General features: G+C 38.4%; 2 protein-coding genes across 7 annotated transcripts in view; both read right to left on the bottom strand.

Moving 5' to 3' along the window:
• Positions 1 to 426: 426 nt before the first annotated feature.
• Positions 427 to 4,739, bottom strand: kbtbd11 (kelch repeat and BTB (POZ) domain containing 11). Its single transcript, XM_089120369.1, has one exon. The coding sequence runs from the start codon at positions 4,658 to 4,660 to the stop codon at positions 2,540 to 2,542; it is 2,121 nt and encodes a 706-aa protein (XP_088976495.1). The 5' UTR covers positions 4,661 to 4,739; the 3' UTR covers positions 427 to 2,539.
• Positions 4,740 to 4,879: 140 nt separating this feature from the next.
• arhgef10 (Rho guanine nucleotide exchange factor 10) overlaps positions 4,880 to 18,009 on the bottom strand; it is a 52,343-nt gene continuing 39,213 nt past the window's right edge. For 3 of the 6 annotated variants that reach the window (XR_016146685.1, XR_016146688.1, XR_016146686.1), the window contains exons 27-30: positions 17,087 to 17,261; positions 9,729 to 9,851; positions 5,712 to 8,779; positions 4,880 to 4,966 (exon numbers count right to left, since the gene is read on the bottom strand). Coding sequence is in view for 2 of the 6 variants with exons in the window: in XM_089120368.1 (XP_088976494.1) it covers positions 8,301 to 8,779; positions 9,729 to 9,851; positions 17,087 to 17,261 (777 nt within the window). In the remaining 4 variants the exon portion in view is untranslated. Of the gene's footprint in view, positions 4,967 to 5,711; positions 8,780 to 9,099; positions 9,581 to 9,728; positions 9,852 to 17,086; positions 17,262 to 18,009 lie in introns of those variants that run through there. The other 3 variants (XR_016146687.1, XM_089120368.1, XM_039648131.2) reach the window with 3 other exon arrangements.

Here is an 18,009-nt window from a genome sequence, read left to right as displayed (position 1 = left end):
AGTGTCATTTGGATTAGCAATTTGGCCTAAATGTATTATGTATACTACTGACTCCATCCTCTAGATGGCATCAGTGCTCCAGGAAAACCACTGCAGTAATAACCAATGACACACCCAACAAGAGAAGAGAGCAGTTAACCGTATGATCAGATCTCTGCTCTCTACAATGAATATTTCATTTTAATTATTATTAGCATGGTGAATAATGTTCGAGGACCTGAGCTATTAACATTGTGGGTTCAATCCTAATAAGGAATGACTCTTCTGTCAATTTATTAGCATGGCGCCCTCGAGTCAGGCACTTAACCTCAGATCAACGCTTCTCACAAAGTGTAACAGCTGAATTAAACATGTTCTGCTTCCTCAGAGTCAGATCCCAGAGTTGCATTAAAAACTTGCTGAAAAATTAACACAGCTAAAATAATGAACCAGGAAACCAAAAGATATTTTATTGCAACACAGAAACTTTAGTTTGTGAGATATTAAAATGACATAGAGACACTAAAAAGCCATCAAGCCATTTGTTTTAAAAGCATATTAGCTTTAAACACATCAGCAACTCAGCAAGCAATGCCCCACCCACACACCACCATGTGACACTTTGGTTGCCTTGCCAAAAGCATCTTGATTTCAGCAGAATATCTTTTAGTTTTACAGTTACACAATATTAAAAAAAAAAAACAAACAAAAAAAAACTAGATCACGGGTTCTCAACTCAGGCCCTCAAGATCCACTTTCCAGCAGAGTTTAAGGCCAACCTGGGTCAAACCCTCCTGCCTATAACTTTTTAGTAATCCTGAATATTAGCTTGATTAGGGTAGGAACAAAACTCTGCAGGAAAGTGGACTAGGATCAGAGTTGAGAATCCCTGTTTTATATACTTTAAAGCAAACAGTTGGAGAGCATTTATAGTTAATTTGTCAGTGACATTGAGATGTCTACTGGAATGATGTTGTCTATATTTGTTCAGCTTTGTTAAAAGTGATTAAAGCACATAGGGTTAAGTTAAAAAAAAGTGAGCAAAACATTCACATTCAAGTTCATAATCATACCAACATTCATGCTCATAATTCAAATTCCCTTAAGTTTTTTTCAACAGAATTGCACTAAAGATACATTTATAAAATCCACATCCTCGAACCTCATATCCTCCAGAAATGTCTAGGGAAATACTGAAGCGTGAACAATTATATCTCAGTAAAATACTCCAGGATGCTGAATATCACAATGTGTCCACACAGAATGCAACATCCAAGTTATAAATTACATGATGCCTCATCACATGCCATGAATGCAGTATGAATGTTTTGTTTTGTGATAGTGTCTGTCTCTCATGGGCCTGAATTCATAAAATACAAGACAATAAAGATAATATTTTCTCCCATCTGCTCAAGATTTCAACCAAGTGGGTTTCTCAGGGATAAATGTTAATGTATTGTAATTGTAGTCTTCATTAACAGCAGGCTTAATTGCACTATGAATCTAAATTCATTAATGATTTATACATATCGCATACAGAAAATGATTTAGTATGAGAATGTAAATTATCTTAATGTTTGTCTGCAGCTAAATTTTAACTGTTATCTTTGGCAATGATTCAAAACATTTTTTTATTATTTTGCCTTCTGGACTTTCCTTAATGAAAGTGTCAAAATATCACCCAGAAGACTCTCAGGAGTAAAAAGCACTGTGTGCATGCTGTAATGCAAATGCACAGGGTTGAATTCTAAAGTAATATTTGAGTAGCAGCAGTTACAGAAGTCAAGTGCTCTGTGCTCTTAATGTTTCCCTAATGTTACTCTGTTAGTAAAGGTTATGGCTTCTCCTTCAGCTGCTTTAGAATGTTTTTTCTTTTTTTACCCTGGCTGTAGCAAAGTTCTATAATTAAGAGCTTTTTTTATGTGGTTCAACAATGTTTTATATTTATATTTTATATTCAGGTTTTTATTTGCATAGAACCTGTTGGTAGGAAACAGGGTCGCATTATTACAAAATGTGCTTCAGTTGTTTATTTGTGCTATTCATTGCCATTTTAAGGCTAATTCACACTACACGATAGACGACCAACAGCAACAGAAACATTTGTTGGGTTTAGTCGTGTTTTCGTAGGTTTAACTGAGTGTGTCAGGTTGCGGAATGTCTGGTGATTGTTGGTACTGGTCAGCATCTGTTGGTGCAGTATGAACTAGCCTTTATACAAATGGAGGTTTTTGTTTTTTTTTGCAAATTCCTGTGGCAAAGTTCATCCTACATTACTATCCGATACAAATTGCACAAAACAAATGAAGGATAAGACTGCAGAAATGAGCTATAAATGTCCGACTTTCTTCGTCTCCCAAAGTTGGAGTGGGGCTATGATTTTAAGGCGCCAAACATACATTTGTTTTTCTTACCATGCAAAGAAACACATTCCAGTTTCAAGCACTACGTGCTGGCTCCTTGAACTTCTTTGGAGACGATGTTTAATCTATAAATATTGACCAGGCATTCTCTTTCACAAGCGACTCCGAAGGGTCATCAGAGGGATGAAATATCCCACTCATGCAATTCTTCCACCTCTCTCAGGCAAACTGAGAATGAAAGGGAATAAGATCCCTTTGGCCTCCACAGGTGCTTTTAGAGACTCGTCTTTGAAGCGACCTCCATCGTCTTCCACAACAAACTGAAGAGTCTGAGATTTATTCACACAGTAGATGCAATTATCGATGACGGCGCATCGAAAAGGCAGCATGCAGCCCTGCTGCTGGGAGGCACAGTCGTGCCACATCTTCACGATGGTGTTGTATTTAAAGACGCTGATGCCCTGTTCGCGGTTGACGTCGAATCGGTAGATGAAGCTCTTGAGAGCCACCATGTCTGTGGATTTTTTCCTGCTGTTGTTGTACGGACACTCCTGCCATTCGTCTCTCTTGGGGTCATATTTCAGCAACCGATAGAAAAGAGAGCCTCCCGATACATACAGCTCACCGTTACACGTAGTGGCTTCGTGAGCCACCGCAAATGCCCCTTTAGGTAGAGGAGCCACCGCCGTCCAGCGGTCCATTCGAGGGTCATACTTCTCCACCGTGAAAAGACATTCACCGCCAATGGCGTACAGGTTCCCATCCATGGAGACGAGCTTGAGTTGCGATCGTGCTTGGTTCATGGGTCGGACTTCGCTCCAGCGGTCTGTGATGGGATTGTAGCAGAACACTTTGTCTGAGACTTTGCTTTTCTCCCCAGTTCCCCTGATCCCGCCGGCCACAAACAAGTAGTTGTATAAGGTACAGATCCCACAGCCCCTGGTATTGATGTCGTCCGGCATGACGGTCAGGGTGTGCCAGTCCTTACTGCTCGTGTTGTAGTAGTAGATCATGTGATTGTCCTCAAAAGACGTGATGGAGAGGGGACTCTGGGGACGGCTGCTGTTTCTGCTGGGTGGTCTACTTCCAACACGTTCAAACACATCGTTGAGTTCCGCCACCATCAGGCACTTGTGGCTCTCCATCCGTTTGCGCAGGATGAGATCTCTCTCTGAGCCCGTGAGGCGCCCGTAGACCGCTGGATCTCTCAGGACCTGGAGATAGTTGTCGCTCATGAATCGATAGGTGGTTTCTTTCAGTTCATTTAGTCGCTGCTTTTTAGCGATAGTTAGGATTTCATAACAGTTCTCGGGTGTGATCTGTGTGGATACAGTATCAATAGCAGCCTGTACCGCACAGGGCATCTGCAGGATCTTTGCCCCTGTGATGACATCCACAACATCAGCTTTGCTTACGTTCATCTGAGAGGTGTAAACATAATCTACAAGCACCAATAAAGTCTTGTAGCTCATTCCTTTTACCTTCAGGATGTCTCTAGAAAGCCTGGCTTTGAAATAATCACTTTTCTCAGCTAATACTGATTTGTGCACTTGTATTTTCTGTCCGCCCACCTCTATGACTAAATTCGGCTCTTCTTTTGCCGAGAGAGCTTCTCTTACTGCAGATCCACTCTGCTTTAGCCCTTGGCTTGATTCCAGCCCAGTCTGTCCAAATGATGTTCTGTAGCGGGTCTGATCTGCTCCTTCTGAGGAACTTATAAAGCATCCCAGGGTTTTCTCAAATGACCTCGTTTCATGGGAGCTTGAATATGAATGATTTCTGTCCTCAGTGAAGGAGACATTTTTAATGTCAAACTGACTCCGAACAACCTCCCCATCTCTTAGAGCATTGGATAATTTGTCAATTTCCTCCTTGTTCTCTGGTCTGAAGCACAGCGAGGGTGCCAAACTGCAAGATACCTTTGTTCCATTCGTTTCTTCTCTAATATTCCCTTGACTTGAAGCTTGACTCATATTTCTTAAACTGAGGTCTAGATTTTGTGCTCTTCTTGAGTCCAGAGACTGAATGTGCTCTTGAAATCCACTGTCGCTAGATACAGCGTCTTCTGTGTATTCGGCACCGTAGTGTCCCAAACTCCTGTTGTCAGTCAAACCTCCTGACTCAGATGTATTCCAAGTACCCTGGAGATCCTGCAGTATTTCCATGCTGGGGATACCCGTTTTCCCCAAAGATGGGACATTGTTGTTGTTGTTCCCTTCAGCGGGGATAGGTGGTTCTGGAGAGTCGGGGTTTGCAGCGTGAAATATAACGTCTGCTTGTACTGTGAACATGTTTCTGTCTTGCAGAGTGTTGTTCATATTTCTGTATTTGCGGCACACGGTCACTCATTTAGTGCTTTCAGAGCAATAAGAACAACTTAATTTGTCAGAAGTTTCTCCTTTGCCGACTGTAGAGCTAAATTAATCTCAATGAGCCTCATGAATGACTGGCAGATCCTAATTATTGGGGTAATGATATTTCAGAGACAGCATTGTTAGGAATGTTCTAGCCAGACACGTTTTGTGTTTGTTCCGTCAGAGTACATTTCACCCCGGTAAACAAGAAAAATAAACCAAGTTTTCTTATACTTAGAGAAGATTGTGTTCTCAGCTCTGGGTCCAAACCTTGCAAGAAAAGAAAAACAATGTGATTAATTTACATAATTACAAACATTTAACTACAATTTATATTCCTCAAACGAATTATCTTGTAGGCTAATCCAAATTATTAGAAAAAGTGAAAATTGTCAATTAAAATTAAACATATCTCCTTTTTGGGGGGAAGACTCAGATTTGTTTCTTCTAACAAGGCAAATTATCTGTCTGTAGCAATGACAGTTACATTTGTAAGAATGACATAATGAGATACTACACAAATACTCGCAGATCAACACCAAAACGCTAAGACACTAAATGCGCACGCGCACTATTCGCAAACCTACTGAAAGCTTTAAGGATTAAATCTTAAAGACGTCGAGAAACGGTAATATCCATTAGTACCTTAAGTTAATATTCTGTCATTATAGTCGTTGTATGACCTGTTTTATAGATTGATAAACAAACATGCAAAGGCAAATAGAGAAATTATTGATAACGCCAAGAAAAAGGTGAGGCAGTTTCACACAAATAAAGTAACGCTTATCTTTTAAATAATAGTATTGAATACATTATAAATTATTTAATATACAGGGCCCTGCTAGAACCCCAGTACGTGATAATTGACAGCATTTCTTTGAGCAATTCCTTACACAAAAGCGCTATGCAAGTCAGTGACTGACGTTAGATCCAAATGCACCGCGCTGCAGGGAGTCTATAACGTTAGACATTTGTGTGAGATTGTCTTGAGTTTTTCTAAATGTAGACCACTTACCCATTCACGTGAATGTACTATCCATACCATAATGTAGAAAAACGGCAGTTCAGCAAGAACTTATCCTCCTCGACCAACTGTATGCGCCTGAAAGCCTCGACTGGAGAATCGGCGTCCACGAAATATCATAATTTATGCGGACGAAACGAAATATAGTCCACAGAAGCCACCCTGTGCTCCGGATCTGATCGACAACATCTCTCTACCCTCGGGGTGCTGCAGGATTTGGATTTTACTGTTAACTGAGAGGTAGTTATTGATCTAAACCACACCCCCGTTTGTGTTCACCCTCTACAAATCAGCTGCTGATCAAATCCGCGGTAAGCGTGCGACGTTCCTATGGTCTCGACGTGACGCGCGCGGCCAAATGAAGGATGTTGCGCAAACGTCTACGGGAACTCCCAGCAGCGTGAAGAGCAATTGAACGTGTATTGCATAAAAAATACTGACGTGCCAATTTTATTTAACGTTTTAAAAACCATTAAAGCTGCAATTAAAAATGCTGTGATTTTCTACAGCAGCAGAGTAAGTGGCCCAATCCGCAATGACAGTGCTTTGTTAAAAAATAAAATAAAAAAGTAATTCTATTTAAAAAGGCAACAAAATAGGAATATTTGTCATTTCAGGCTTTAAATTGTCTAGAGCAGATTGCCTTGATCTGACCTTCTCAAATGTTTTGAAGTTTTAGGGGCGCATCCTGATATTATGGGCTGGACTGCTCTTCAAAATAGTTACTATGGTAACCACTCAGAGAGAGCAACACATCAGAGTTAAGACTGTCTGTCAGCCTGACAGCACATGGTCATACTGAGATGTCACTACTAGCCCTCTAAATACACACATCAGCTGTTCTCAGTCTGAAGGGACTCAAAAATATCAATGAGCCTGCAAAAGCTGAAAGCATCACACACACACACACATATAAGTGTGGCATCCTGTGATTGAGGAAGTGCAGGGACAGCCTCCTGCAGAACAACTAAATTCCACCCCTTTTTTTGGAGGATGCATATTGCACTATGAGTACTTTACATCTCAAACATCAGAAGTTTCATTTCATCCACTATAAATATGTCAAAAGTAGATATCAGATCAAAGGTTTTTACAAACACTTAAATATCAGCAATTTTCATTTCTGTTAAATAACTGTAAGTACAAGAATAAAAACTAATTTACTTAAGCATTTTGCAAAATGATTACTTTTAGGAGTTGTCTTTATCACTTTTTTCCATTGTGCAAAAAATCTGAATTTCATATAAATATTAAAATTCTCACCAAGTGCATAGATCCAAGTAAGAATATCAAAGTATCCAAAGAGCAACCATCACAGTCAAGGGATAGACACTACTTTTTTTTTTAATTTCCTTTTAAGGAGACACCTTGCAACACGAATATTTCATACATTTTTATCTTTTTAAAAATATGTTCTTTCCTTCCTTCGTTCTTTCCATGTCCAGGTCAATTTTACCATAAGCTCTAATATCAGTGTTGCTGTTAAAGTGGTAAGCTGGTAAAGTGCATTTCATAGAAATCCATCCAACTCCTCTTTCAACCTCTATTCTATTTTCTTCATGGGTCATTCCCTTATGTATGAGCTGGCAGTTATAGTCCATCAAAAGGAAAAAGGAAATAAAACAGGCCAGTGGAAGAAAAAAAACAAACAAACAAAAAACATGGTTACCTAGTACACTTGCACAGATATACAAAGAAAGTTGGTTAAAACAATGGTATATATTTGTTAAGTCAGAAATACATATCACAATGTGTCAATATAAAGCTTTTCCATTACTTTAAATATCGATAAGCATAAACCTTAAATTAGAATTATGGAGGAACACCATTTCTCTTTTAACCAGTAACAGTCGACACCAACTTCACTTTAGCACCCAAAAGAATCTCTGGCCCGCCAGAGAAACCCATACAAGTCATTCAGTCACAGGTTATAGGCAGTCTGAAGGCCATGACACCTCAGATAAGCTGCTGACCTCTTTTACAAGCACCAGCCTAGTGTTGAGATGCTTTTCACAATGCCTTCAAGAAAAACAACTAAAATTAAATTAATAGCTGAATAGAGTGTTTAAAATGAGACAAATGAAACAGATTTCTGCTGTTATACTAAAGCATGGCTCGATTTTTTTTTTTTGCTAAATGTAATTATTTAACAGTTAGACCTGAATCTTTTCACACTGCAGTGGTACCGACATATTTTCATGAATGTATCTTTTAATTTAGGCAAATGTGCCAAGTGGTAAAACCACTAATCTATATAGAATGTCATGTCATTATATAGATCAATGGGTAAAACACATTTCTCTGATGCATGACCAAGTACTTTGTGTTCCAGGAATGAGCTGAACTACCATCTTTTTCCCTTCATTCATGAATCTATTTGTCCCTGTCAGCCCATGACTGAAAGCTAGGTCAGTCTAGGGAACTGCTCTCTCTGACATGCAATGCCCTGGAAGGTAGACACACATAGTAAAAGCATCATTAGAAAAGTGGAAAAAGAAAAGATTGATGGAGACTGGTGTTTGTGCAGCTGCATCCAAACTAAACCCTGATCCTCACCGTTGACACCTCCATCTTTCTCCCTCACAGGTTGGGCAGTGGTATTTGCCACACCATAATGGTGGACACCATCTCCTCATGCTTAGACTGTTTTGTTTTTCTGCTGATTCTGCGGTGTCCCAGCCCTCCAGACACCACCAACAATGAGCTCACATTCGCTCTCTCAGTCTGCTTGGCCTTCTGGAAGTGCGCTGGCTCGTTCAGCAGGTCATATATCGCACCGTCTTCTGGCCCGTGCTCTAAAGAGCCCTGAGACAGAGCCAGAGACCCACATGAGGAGGACAGGGAGTCCTGGAGAACTGGCACATGTGAGGGAGAGCTCAGCCCAGAGCAGTTTTCGTCCAGTTGGGTTCCCTGCACCTCCTGGGCCCCAGGCTGGCATTGGCTGGGTGTGCTGGAGGTAAGAGTTGCCATGGTTGCTTGGGAGACATTACACACTGCTGTTGCCATGGTGAGGAACTTGACTGGGCCATGGTGAGCATGAAAAGAGACCATTCCTCGACCTGGAGCGAGAGATTCAAAAAAAAAAAAAGTATTCTCAAGCAGAATAAAATGTAAAAATATAAAATTGAAATTTCAGAAACAGAAAACATGTAGTAAAATATATTTCTCCTCATAAAAACAAAATATACGTTTTTGATTTTTAACAGTGACATAATATATTACGCAAATGTTAATGTTTTAAAAACGTTTTATTAACATTTATTTAGATTTAATTTATTTCACTTAAGTTAGTTGTCAAAATTCATTTAAATAAATAAACTATTTTTAATAGTTTTAGTTAACCGTAACAATACTGGTCATAAACTGTATGCAATACTGGTCATAAACTGTATGAACAAAGGAAATGGTTATCAAAAGCTGAGACAGAAGGTATTTTCATTGTTGGGTGTGGTTTGTTTCTGAACTTGTGCTTGAGTTGCAGTTTTCGTAGAGCCCTAAAGTACTACAGACTTACAAAATTACTACCCAGAGGGCCCTGAGTAGCCAACAAACATCTGCCATTAACACAATTCCACAACTATGCATTAAAAACAGATGCAAACAGACTCTTTGCCAGGTTTTGTCTGATCAGCGCGTTGCCACGTTGGTATCTGTCGGTGCTTGTTTTCATCAATTGAACACGATGAATCGGCACTTGCTGGGTCTTGGCATTTCTGAGAAATGATTTACTGTAATCGGGTGATTGTCCACATTTGTCTGTGCGGTGTGTATTGGCCTTAAAGGGATAGCTCACCCTAAAATTAAAATTAAGTCATCATTTACTCACCCTGGTGTTGTTCTGATGCAGTATGACGTTCTCTCTTTTATGGACCACAAAAGGAGAATTTATTTTAAATGTCTCACTCGTCCATATAATGCCAGTAAAAGGCAAACAGCATTAAGGTTGTTTTCACCCTAAAATGACCTATCCCTTCAAGTCCTACACATGGCAGAATGAATTAAACCCACCTGTAACTTTTGGGATGCCCTGCAGTCTGGGCACAGACAGGGCCACTGTGACCCCGAGATTTGTCCCCACTAACAGCAGACCATGACTGACTAACAGACTGCTCACAGAGACTCTCTGCTGTCCTGAAAGTGGAAACACACATGTGAAAGAATTAATGTATCACTTGCACTGCAACCTAAATCAGAGAAAATGCATTCTAATAAACACTTGTGGCAAGCATTCATGACTAGAGGTACTTGGTGAAATATCCACCCAGCGGAATAACATCATCATCCACACATGCTAGGCTGTGTGGGTAGAAACACGACAGCATGTGTGGGTAGGTTACTATGGGGATGATGCTGAACAGCAGTTGGTTTCTTAGGAAACCTGACACTATGCGCTCTTAGAAATGAGAGAAAGGTCTCATTTGAAAGAGAAGAATGACAAATGCTCAGATAATTGGTTATACAAACAACTCTGAAATTATTCCAGTTTATGTACATGTTCATTGTGTTTGACAAAATGAATGAAATAAATGATCAAAAGTTCTATTTTCCATAAAATAGCTACTTAAAGTCCAGTCCAGTCACAATCTGGTGAATGATATTAAATATTTTTCAAAATAATTTAGTAATTAAATAAAAGCAATTCAATGTTTAACACTTTTAAGCACATGAAATGATGCAGAGAAAAATATCAAAGAAAATATCAAAGAGCAAATCTAAAATTGTTTTATTAATTTAACAGTCCCAAAGTTTGTTTGGATGGATAGAAATATAATATATAATGTATCCTTTGGGACAGGTATAATTCATGAAGTTATGAGGGACAATTGAGCGATAAAGGGATACAGAAAGAACAATAGTGTGCTTGCAAAGAAAGAATGACATCAGGCACAAATAAGTTCTTTTGTCACTTATTACACATGAGGAAACAGAACAACTTCAGGCAAAAACGAACAACATAAAACTTGATCCTGACTATACTTTTACAGTGATCTGTGGGTTAACCATCCTCCAAACACCTGAATGGTCAGAACCAGCTTGAAAAGTCAGAGAACAATGTCCTATTCAGCAGTTCCAGTGCTCACTGACTCGTTAGGAAAGGGTTGGCTCATATTTCTGAACATCGCAGATCATTTCATTGGTCATGGAAACTGCTCTAATAGGGAGCCATTACTAAACAATTGAGGAATGAACGAGTTTGCAAAAACATTACTTTGCACAGTTTTGAAGTCCTGAATATTAGCAGGCCAAATATGTGACAAAAAAACGTTTCATGGGCCACTTTGTCAACAACTGTTCAGTCCACCTAATGGCTGACGGAGAAAGACCTAATTATCTTAAAGGAGTAGTTCACTTTTAAAAAAACTTTTGCTGATAATTTACTCACCCCCATGTCATCCAAGATGTCCATGTCTTTCTTTCTTCAGTCGAAAAGAAATTCATTTTTTTGATGAAAACATTCCAGGATTTTTCTCCATATTATGGACATCAATGGTAACCAAATGGTTCAAGGCTCAAAAGACGGTTTCAGTGCAAACTGCAAACTGTTCAAAGGGCTTTAAATGATTCCAGACGATGAATAAGGGTCTTATCAAGAGCCGATCGCTTATTTAAAAAAACAAATAAACAAAGTTTAAGTTTTATAAGCTCAAATGGTCGTCTTGCTCTGTTCTGTGATATGCGTTCATGACTCTCCTCTTTGAACTTGTTTATTAAAATGAACGAATCTTTTTTCATGTCATTTGGTTCATTCAACAAACAAAATGAACGAATTGACTGAAAATGAAATCTTGACGGATTTACAAACGGTTTGGTTTCTTAAGTTACAAACATTATTAATGTGGCTATAATTCTGGATGATTATTTATCTATAAACTTCACCCTAAAGTGAAGTATGCAGTATGCATACTTCATAAGTCTGCATTCATAAGTATGCAGTGTCATACATCTCTGACATTTATAACAAACCAAACCTGTATGAGTTTCTTTCTTTTGTTGAACACAAAATAAGATATTTTGAATAATGTTGGTAACCAGACACTTGACCGTAGCCATTGACTTCCCATATATTTTTTTTGTCCTTCTCTGGAAGTCAATGGCTACTGTCAAGTGTCTGGTTACCAACATTCTTCAAAATATCTTATTTTGTGTTCAACATAAGAAAGAAATTCATACAGGTCTGGAACAACTAGAGGGTGAGTAAGTGAAGACAATTTTCATTTTTGGGTGAACCATCACTTAACTAATTGCAAACTACAAAAAAAGAGCCTGTGGTTCTCAACTGGCTGCTGTGGTGTCACTCCACATCTCCAACATCCAAGAATAGATGTAGCTCTGGGCTGCATGTGTATGTGTGTCTGCAGGCTGACCTTCCGAAGAGGGACAAGAAAGACATGTACATGGAATTGAACCGTTTAAGGTCTCATCCTATTCAACCTCAATATAATAATAATAATAATAATCATGATAATATTAATAAGTGTTATTATTATAACAATGATTATCATTTAGATTATATTATTGTAATATAAATGACTGTAGTTGTCTTAAAGTTCAATCTAAGTCAAGCTGTTGTGATCAGTTAATCCCCTGCTGGTTGAGTGATATTGTAACTGATGTCTTTATATCACCATCAAAATACTGACACACTTCACTATGAATCATATCAAGAACAATCAAAAACGATGTCAATTATCCATTGGGGGGTGGGGGTAGATCTGATAAACGACATGAAAAAAAGACTAACCTATTTTTTAAAATAATATTTTAATATAAACAAATGAAATCATAATAACCAGTATCAACATGGCAGAATTGAATAAGCAGGATGTTAATCATCGCAGGAGACACTACTCCTGACATAAAAACAACAACATCTGTCCAGGCATTAACCACTAACAGGGCTAAAAGAGTTTCTAAACCAAAATCCTTTCAATGAAAAAAAAAAAAAAATGAAACGCATCATCCATACACAATTATTGTGATAATGAAGACCTCTTTGAACCCCAAGAGTCAATGCAGCTGTTTTTGTGGTGGCTGCTTTGTTTGTGCCATTACTGCACACATGAGTGAGTATTTAGGTCACAAGAGACAAAGCCATCGGAGACAAAGACTGATATCAGTCTCATTCATTTTCACAAATGCCCCAATATGCATTTTAAGATTTTCACACCACACTTAATAGAGGATTACTGTTATGCATCTCAGAATAAAAACATATTTTAGGATGATAAACTGACACAAAGGGCTTTGGTACATTCCTAATATAATAGGCAAACAACAAATCTTTTACCAGTCGTATGGTAATATCCATTCCAGACAATGTGATCATGATGACCATGTCTGCCAGCTATTTCACCAAATGTTACATAAGACATCGTACAGCCAAGGCAACGGGTGACCGTCTCCATCTCTTCAAGGTCAGGACACAACACAACACAAAGGAATTATGCAACAAAGCCCTCATCCTGCTTTACTGAACACATATCAAACTAAAAAAGGTTTTAGGTTCCCTTTGTCTGAGGGAACTGCTACCCTGCAAAATGACTGTATTCAGCTGTACTGAAGTGAAATGACAGAAACATGATACAGCGAATTTCTCTCCTTTTGTAATACACATGTGAGAGAAAGAATGCTTTACCTTGTAAAACAACTGTATAACAGCAAGGCATTTTTTAGTTTGAGTGTTGAGGCTTAATGACTTAACTTAAGTGAAGTGTTATTGCTGCATTCACTCAGCAGCAATAGATATTTCTGTATTTTAAGTTGATTCAAACATCACCTCATTCCACTGATGAGCCACTAAACTGCCAAGAGAATGATAGAAGATGCCCTTAAATCCTAAGGGAAACCTCAGAAACAAGTAAAGACACAACACAACGAGTAATGAGACAACCAGCAGTGCCTTTCATGAACGAAATCCTGCCCTGACAAATAAGCCCCAGAGCTTAAAGAATAGCCGGGCATGATCCGACACACTCAGTACAACCAACCTGAAGGATTCTGGTACTGGAATTTAAAAGACAATATTCTGTATTTTAGATACTCAACCAGTGCCATTCAAAAAAAGTTGCTTGAATTTAGTCAGATTCTTTCAATCAAAACCCAGTCTGATGTATTCAATGATCCCATTTGTCATTATAAAGCAATCCTGATGGTATTCAATGCTTTTTTGTGTATACCTTGAATAAAGTGATTTTAAAAATAACCAAATAAAGATTGATGGATAGTTTTCCTGTATTTCTACAGGAAATTAAACCGTAATCTGTTTAAAAGCGTTTAAACGAGCCTTTCAAAGTCAGCTGAGGTACCGACACAGCCCTTAACTGTTAGTCACTAAATCTAGGAAGTTTTCAGTGTAACAACAGTAGGCAAGGAAATATGCCAACAGATTACAGAGATCTGACCAATCAGGTCGAAGAAAACTTCAGCAGGACTCATCTTGTCCAGTATTGTGTTATACAGTAAGTATGATACAATGGTAAGAATCAGGGAGTGTGAAATCACATTAATGATACTAAATGCTAAAAGAAATGGACTATTTAACTATTTAGTAGTTGTATGAAAACTATTAAAACTAAAATATTACTGTAAGGGTCACATGTTAAAATGCATGACTTTAATGCACTGCTGCAAGGAATCAGTTTCAGGGAACTACAGTTGCGGTCAGAGACACACCCTTTTTCTCTCACACAGGAAGTCCTTCTTGTGACAGATGTCTCCATATAGGCAGTTTCCTGTGTGGCAAACTGCTACATGAGTTCATGGTGAGGGACTGCTGAACTCTCCTCGACCCAACCACATTTTCCTTCAAACATTTGATCTTAGGGAGAAAACCCCTCCCATTCCAAACAAAACACTGTGAAATAGCTGACAAAGCAGTTTCCTCTTCTAATGAAGGTCAGGATGAATATTATTAGCACGGACTGTTATAAACAAAATCCTTGATGTATCAAATAGTGGATAAGAAAAACATTGTTCTACAGCTACAGGAGCATGACATCTAAAAGAGGCCTTTTGCAATGTTCCTAACATCCCACAGAACATACGATAAGGAGTAGGGAACATTATTATTATTAGTGCTAATCGATTAATCCCCATTAATTGTGTTGTTTAACATAAAAGTTGTTTTTATATAATATATAATACACACACACATTATATAAACAAAAACTTGTTAGATGCGATTAATCACGATTAATCGGTCTGACAGCATATTCATATTTCTACTAAACAAAAATATGAAACAAAATAAGAAATATTACTATTGTGTTTCCTTGTAAAATAAAATTTTAAAAAAATCAAGTATTTAAGAAAAATAATATAAAATTGTTATTTTACAGTATAACTGTAAGTCTTAATTTCTTCATTTTTAAGCAATTTTGGTGGAAAACTACACGAAGCCCTTAAAGTGTCACTTTTGTTGACAACGGCAAGTCTACGCATTTGAAATCGATTTAGAAGTTGTTTTGAAAAACGTTCCCTTTCTTGGACTCACAGCACTAAAGACATTAATGATTAAAGAAGTTCAGTCAACTAACCTGGTGACAAACCCTGCCAATCAATTTGCATATAAATAACCAACTGTTTTAAGAGAGCCTAAAGAATTTGGCGTCATTTATTTAAATTCCCCAAAGTAACAGTTACGAATAATGATTCTATCAATGTCCAGGTCTAGAACATTATACAGACATTAGACATAAAGAGAGAACACGATACAACATATTCAGTGAGGAACCCCCAACACACAGTCAGAGAGTGCCTGGACTCTCCAGTCACTATGGAGATTTAAATAAAGCTCCTTTATTCAGCTCTGGAGAGAATAAAGAAACTGCTCTCTTCTTAACAGAGCACGTGCACTGAGTGACTCAACCCCCATATATACATTTAAGGCTTCTAATTCATTTACCACATAAGCTGTCATATTCTATACACCTCTACATCTCTCAATTCTAAATTTGATGATATATAGATGATAAAGTCAGATGATATTACAGTCCACATGTGCCAGAAATACCACAATATCACTCCAGTGTGCCATTTTCCATTTTCTACTATTGTGTTAAATATTTCAGATGAACCTGCCACCTAAATTGTGCATGACAATGATATAAGATGCAATATGGACCAAAACTAATGCTGTTTAATCAAACGTCTGACTATGCAAGACTAAATACTTTTGACTGCATTTTACCAATCACTCAAGAGAAGACATTTCAACAGAGATTACGATTCAAACAGATTACAGCTTCAGTCCTAAACCCAGCTGGTGTTAAAGTGGCCACCATGCCTGCTGCCTGACTGACATGTGACTGACACTGGGGGTTATTTTGGGAATATTTGGTGAGGATTATTAAAGCCTGATGTGAACATTCAAACATAACGACACACATGCATACAAGCCATTACGAAGCTACCATAAAAATCTTTAAAAAAAAGCAATGCTGAGGTCATTCTTGGTGTACTGCTCTTTGAATTGCTTCCTGAACACGTTGGCTTGTGTTGAGCTACACAAACGGCCCATTCAGAACTACTAATGAAAATGAAACAAAACCAAATGCTGGAAGAGATTCAAACAACCCAATGAGTAGAAATGTGAAATACTGCCACACTAAGGAGAGTCCACCTCTTATTTCACCTAAAAAGCCTATCTGCAAATAAGGTGTAAAATCTACACGCTTTAATTGTAGAATTGTACGCCATTCTTATTTTGCTCTAATGGAAAACAAAATCAGACCAACATGACCCCATCGGAGTAAGAGAACTAACAAAATCTGGTTTTAAAATGTTATAAAAGAGGTTACACATTGCACTGTGATTCTAGAGGAGATGTTGTAATTGACCTCCACATGAAAGAAAAATCACACGAGAAAGAGACGCACCCACTCATGATGTCATGTTATGATGTAAACACAGAGCTGTAAATCAGCAGAGACACCTGTAATCTGCCTCGGTCTGGGGACTACAAATGACAGGGAGCTGCCTCTGTGGGCTAAATCCTTGTGAATCATGGTGTAGAAGGTAATCATGTTAAACTGATATCATTTGAATTTGCAGTTGGGGAAACAAGAAGTTAAGCGTTGAATTATCACTTCTACTGGTTATCCCTAGGGATAGTTCACCCAAAAATGAAAACTGCCACCTCATGCTGTTCCAAACCCATAAGACTTTTGTTCATCTTCGAAACATAAATTAAGACATTTCTGTCCCTCCATTGAAAGCCTGTTTACCCAAAAGTCTGACGCTTTAAAATGTTCATGAGCTGCACGATTTATCGCAATTTACATGAAATCACACTCAAGCGAGATTATTTTGTATGCGCAGCTTGTCATTGATGTACGGCCCAGTAAGTGCTGCATATCGTACTATACCTGGGAGTATGTTGTTGACGGCTGTGGTAATGTTGATGTCTTGCAGGTGGTCGAGAGTTTCAGTGTGGAAGAGTCGGAGAGTGGAGCCACTGCTAAAGGCTATCCAGATCCCCACACCGGCCACCACCATATGGGACACGATCATTCCCTCTTCTTGATGGGCTTCAAACTGATGCTGTCAACACACATACACACAGTTTTTATAAATAAATAAGCATCTAAACTCAAACATACTTTTATACACCAGATTCTGGACTGGGCTGGAAAACACTGGTCTGACTTTGCTTGGCTTATTTTTTTGGAAAAGTCAACCTGTGTAACCGACTCATCTGAGGAATGAGGTAACCCAAAAGAAGGTCCAGAGAAGGAAAAGCTGATTCTGATCTGACCCACTTCAGGACGACATTTACGTCAACTACAGGTTGACGTAATTTGTTGGAGCAAACAACAAAATAACAGGGAACTGCAAAGGGAAATTTCACAGGGTTTGTGGAATGCAAATCCCACAAGCACACCAGACCCACAACATTATTAGACCGGAGAAACAATCTGGCGAATGCAATTCTGCACAGAAAAATCTGTGCTTTTTATCTCATTAAGATGATCTGAAATTTCACTTTCTATTTGCATCACTGATTCAAATTTTTTCCAGCACATATTCGTCCCTCACTCTCTTCCATTTGAGCCGAACATTTGACAGTAAGCAGAGCTGTTGAAGGCTAATGAGCTTAGTGATGTTGGCTGGATAACAGGTCAGTGTGTCAGTGTCTGCTTGTAGGACAGAGAAGACATGGCTTTAATATTCTGAGATCACAGAAGGCCTCTCTGTTCTCTCTAAAGACAAATTGCCTAGCTCTTAGAAGCATCACAGCTTTCGGTCATAAAAATGTAGACCCACGGATATCTTTATATATGCAAATATT

Source organism: Pimephales promelas, chromosome 15 (assembly GCF_988280905.1).
Source record: "Pimephales promelas chromosome 15, fPimPro1.hap1.1, whole genome shotgun sequence".
Lineage (NCBI taxonomy): Eukaryota > Metazoa > Chordata > Actinopteri > Cypriniformes > Leuciscidae > Pimephales > Pimephales promelas.
The sequence above is the reverse complement of the archived record's forward strand: the minus strand, read 5'-3'. Positions and strand labels throughout refer to the sequence as shown.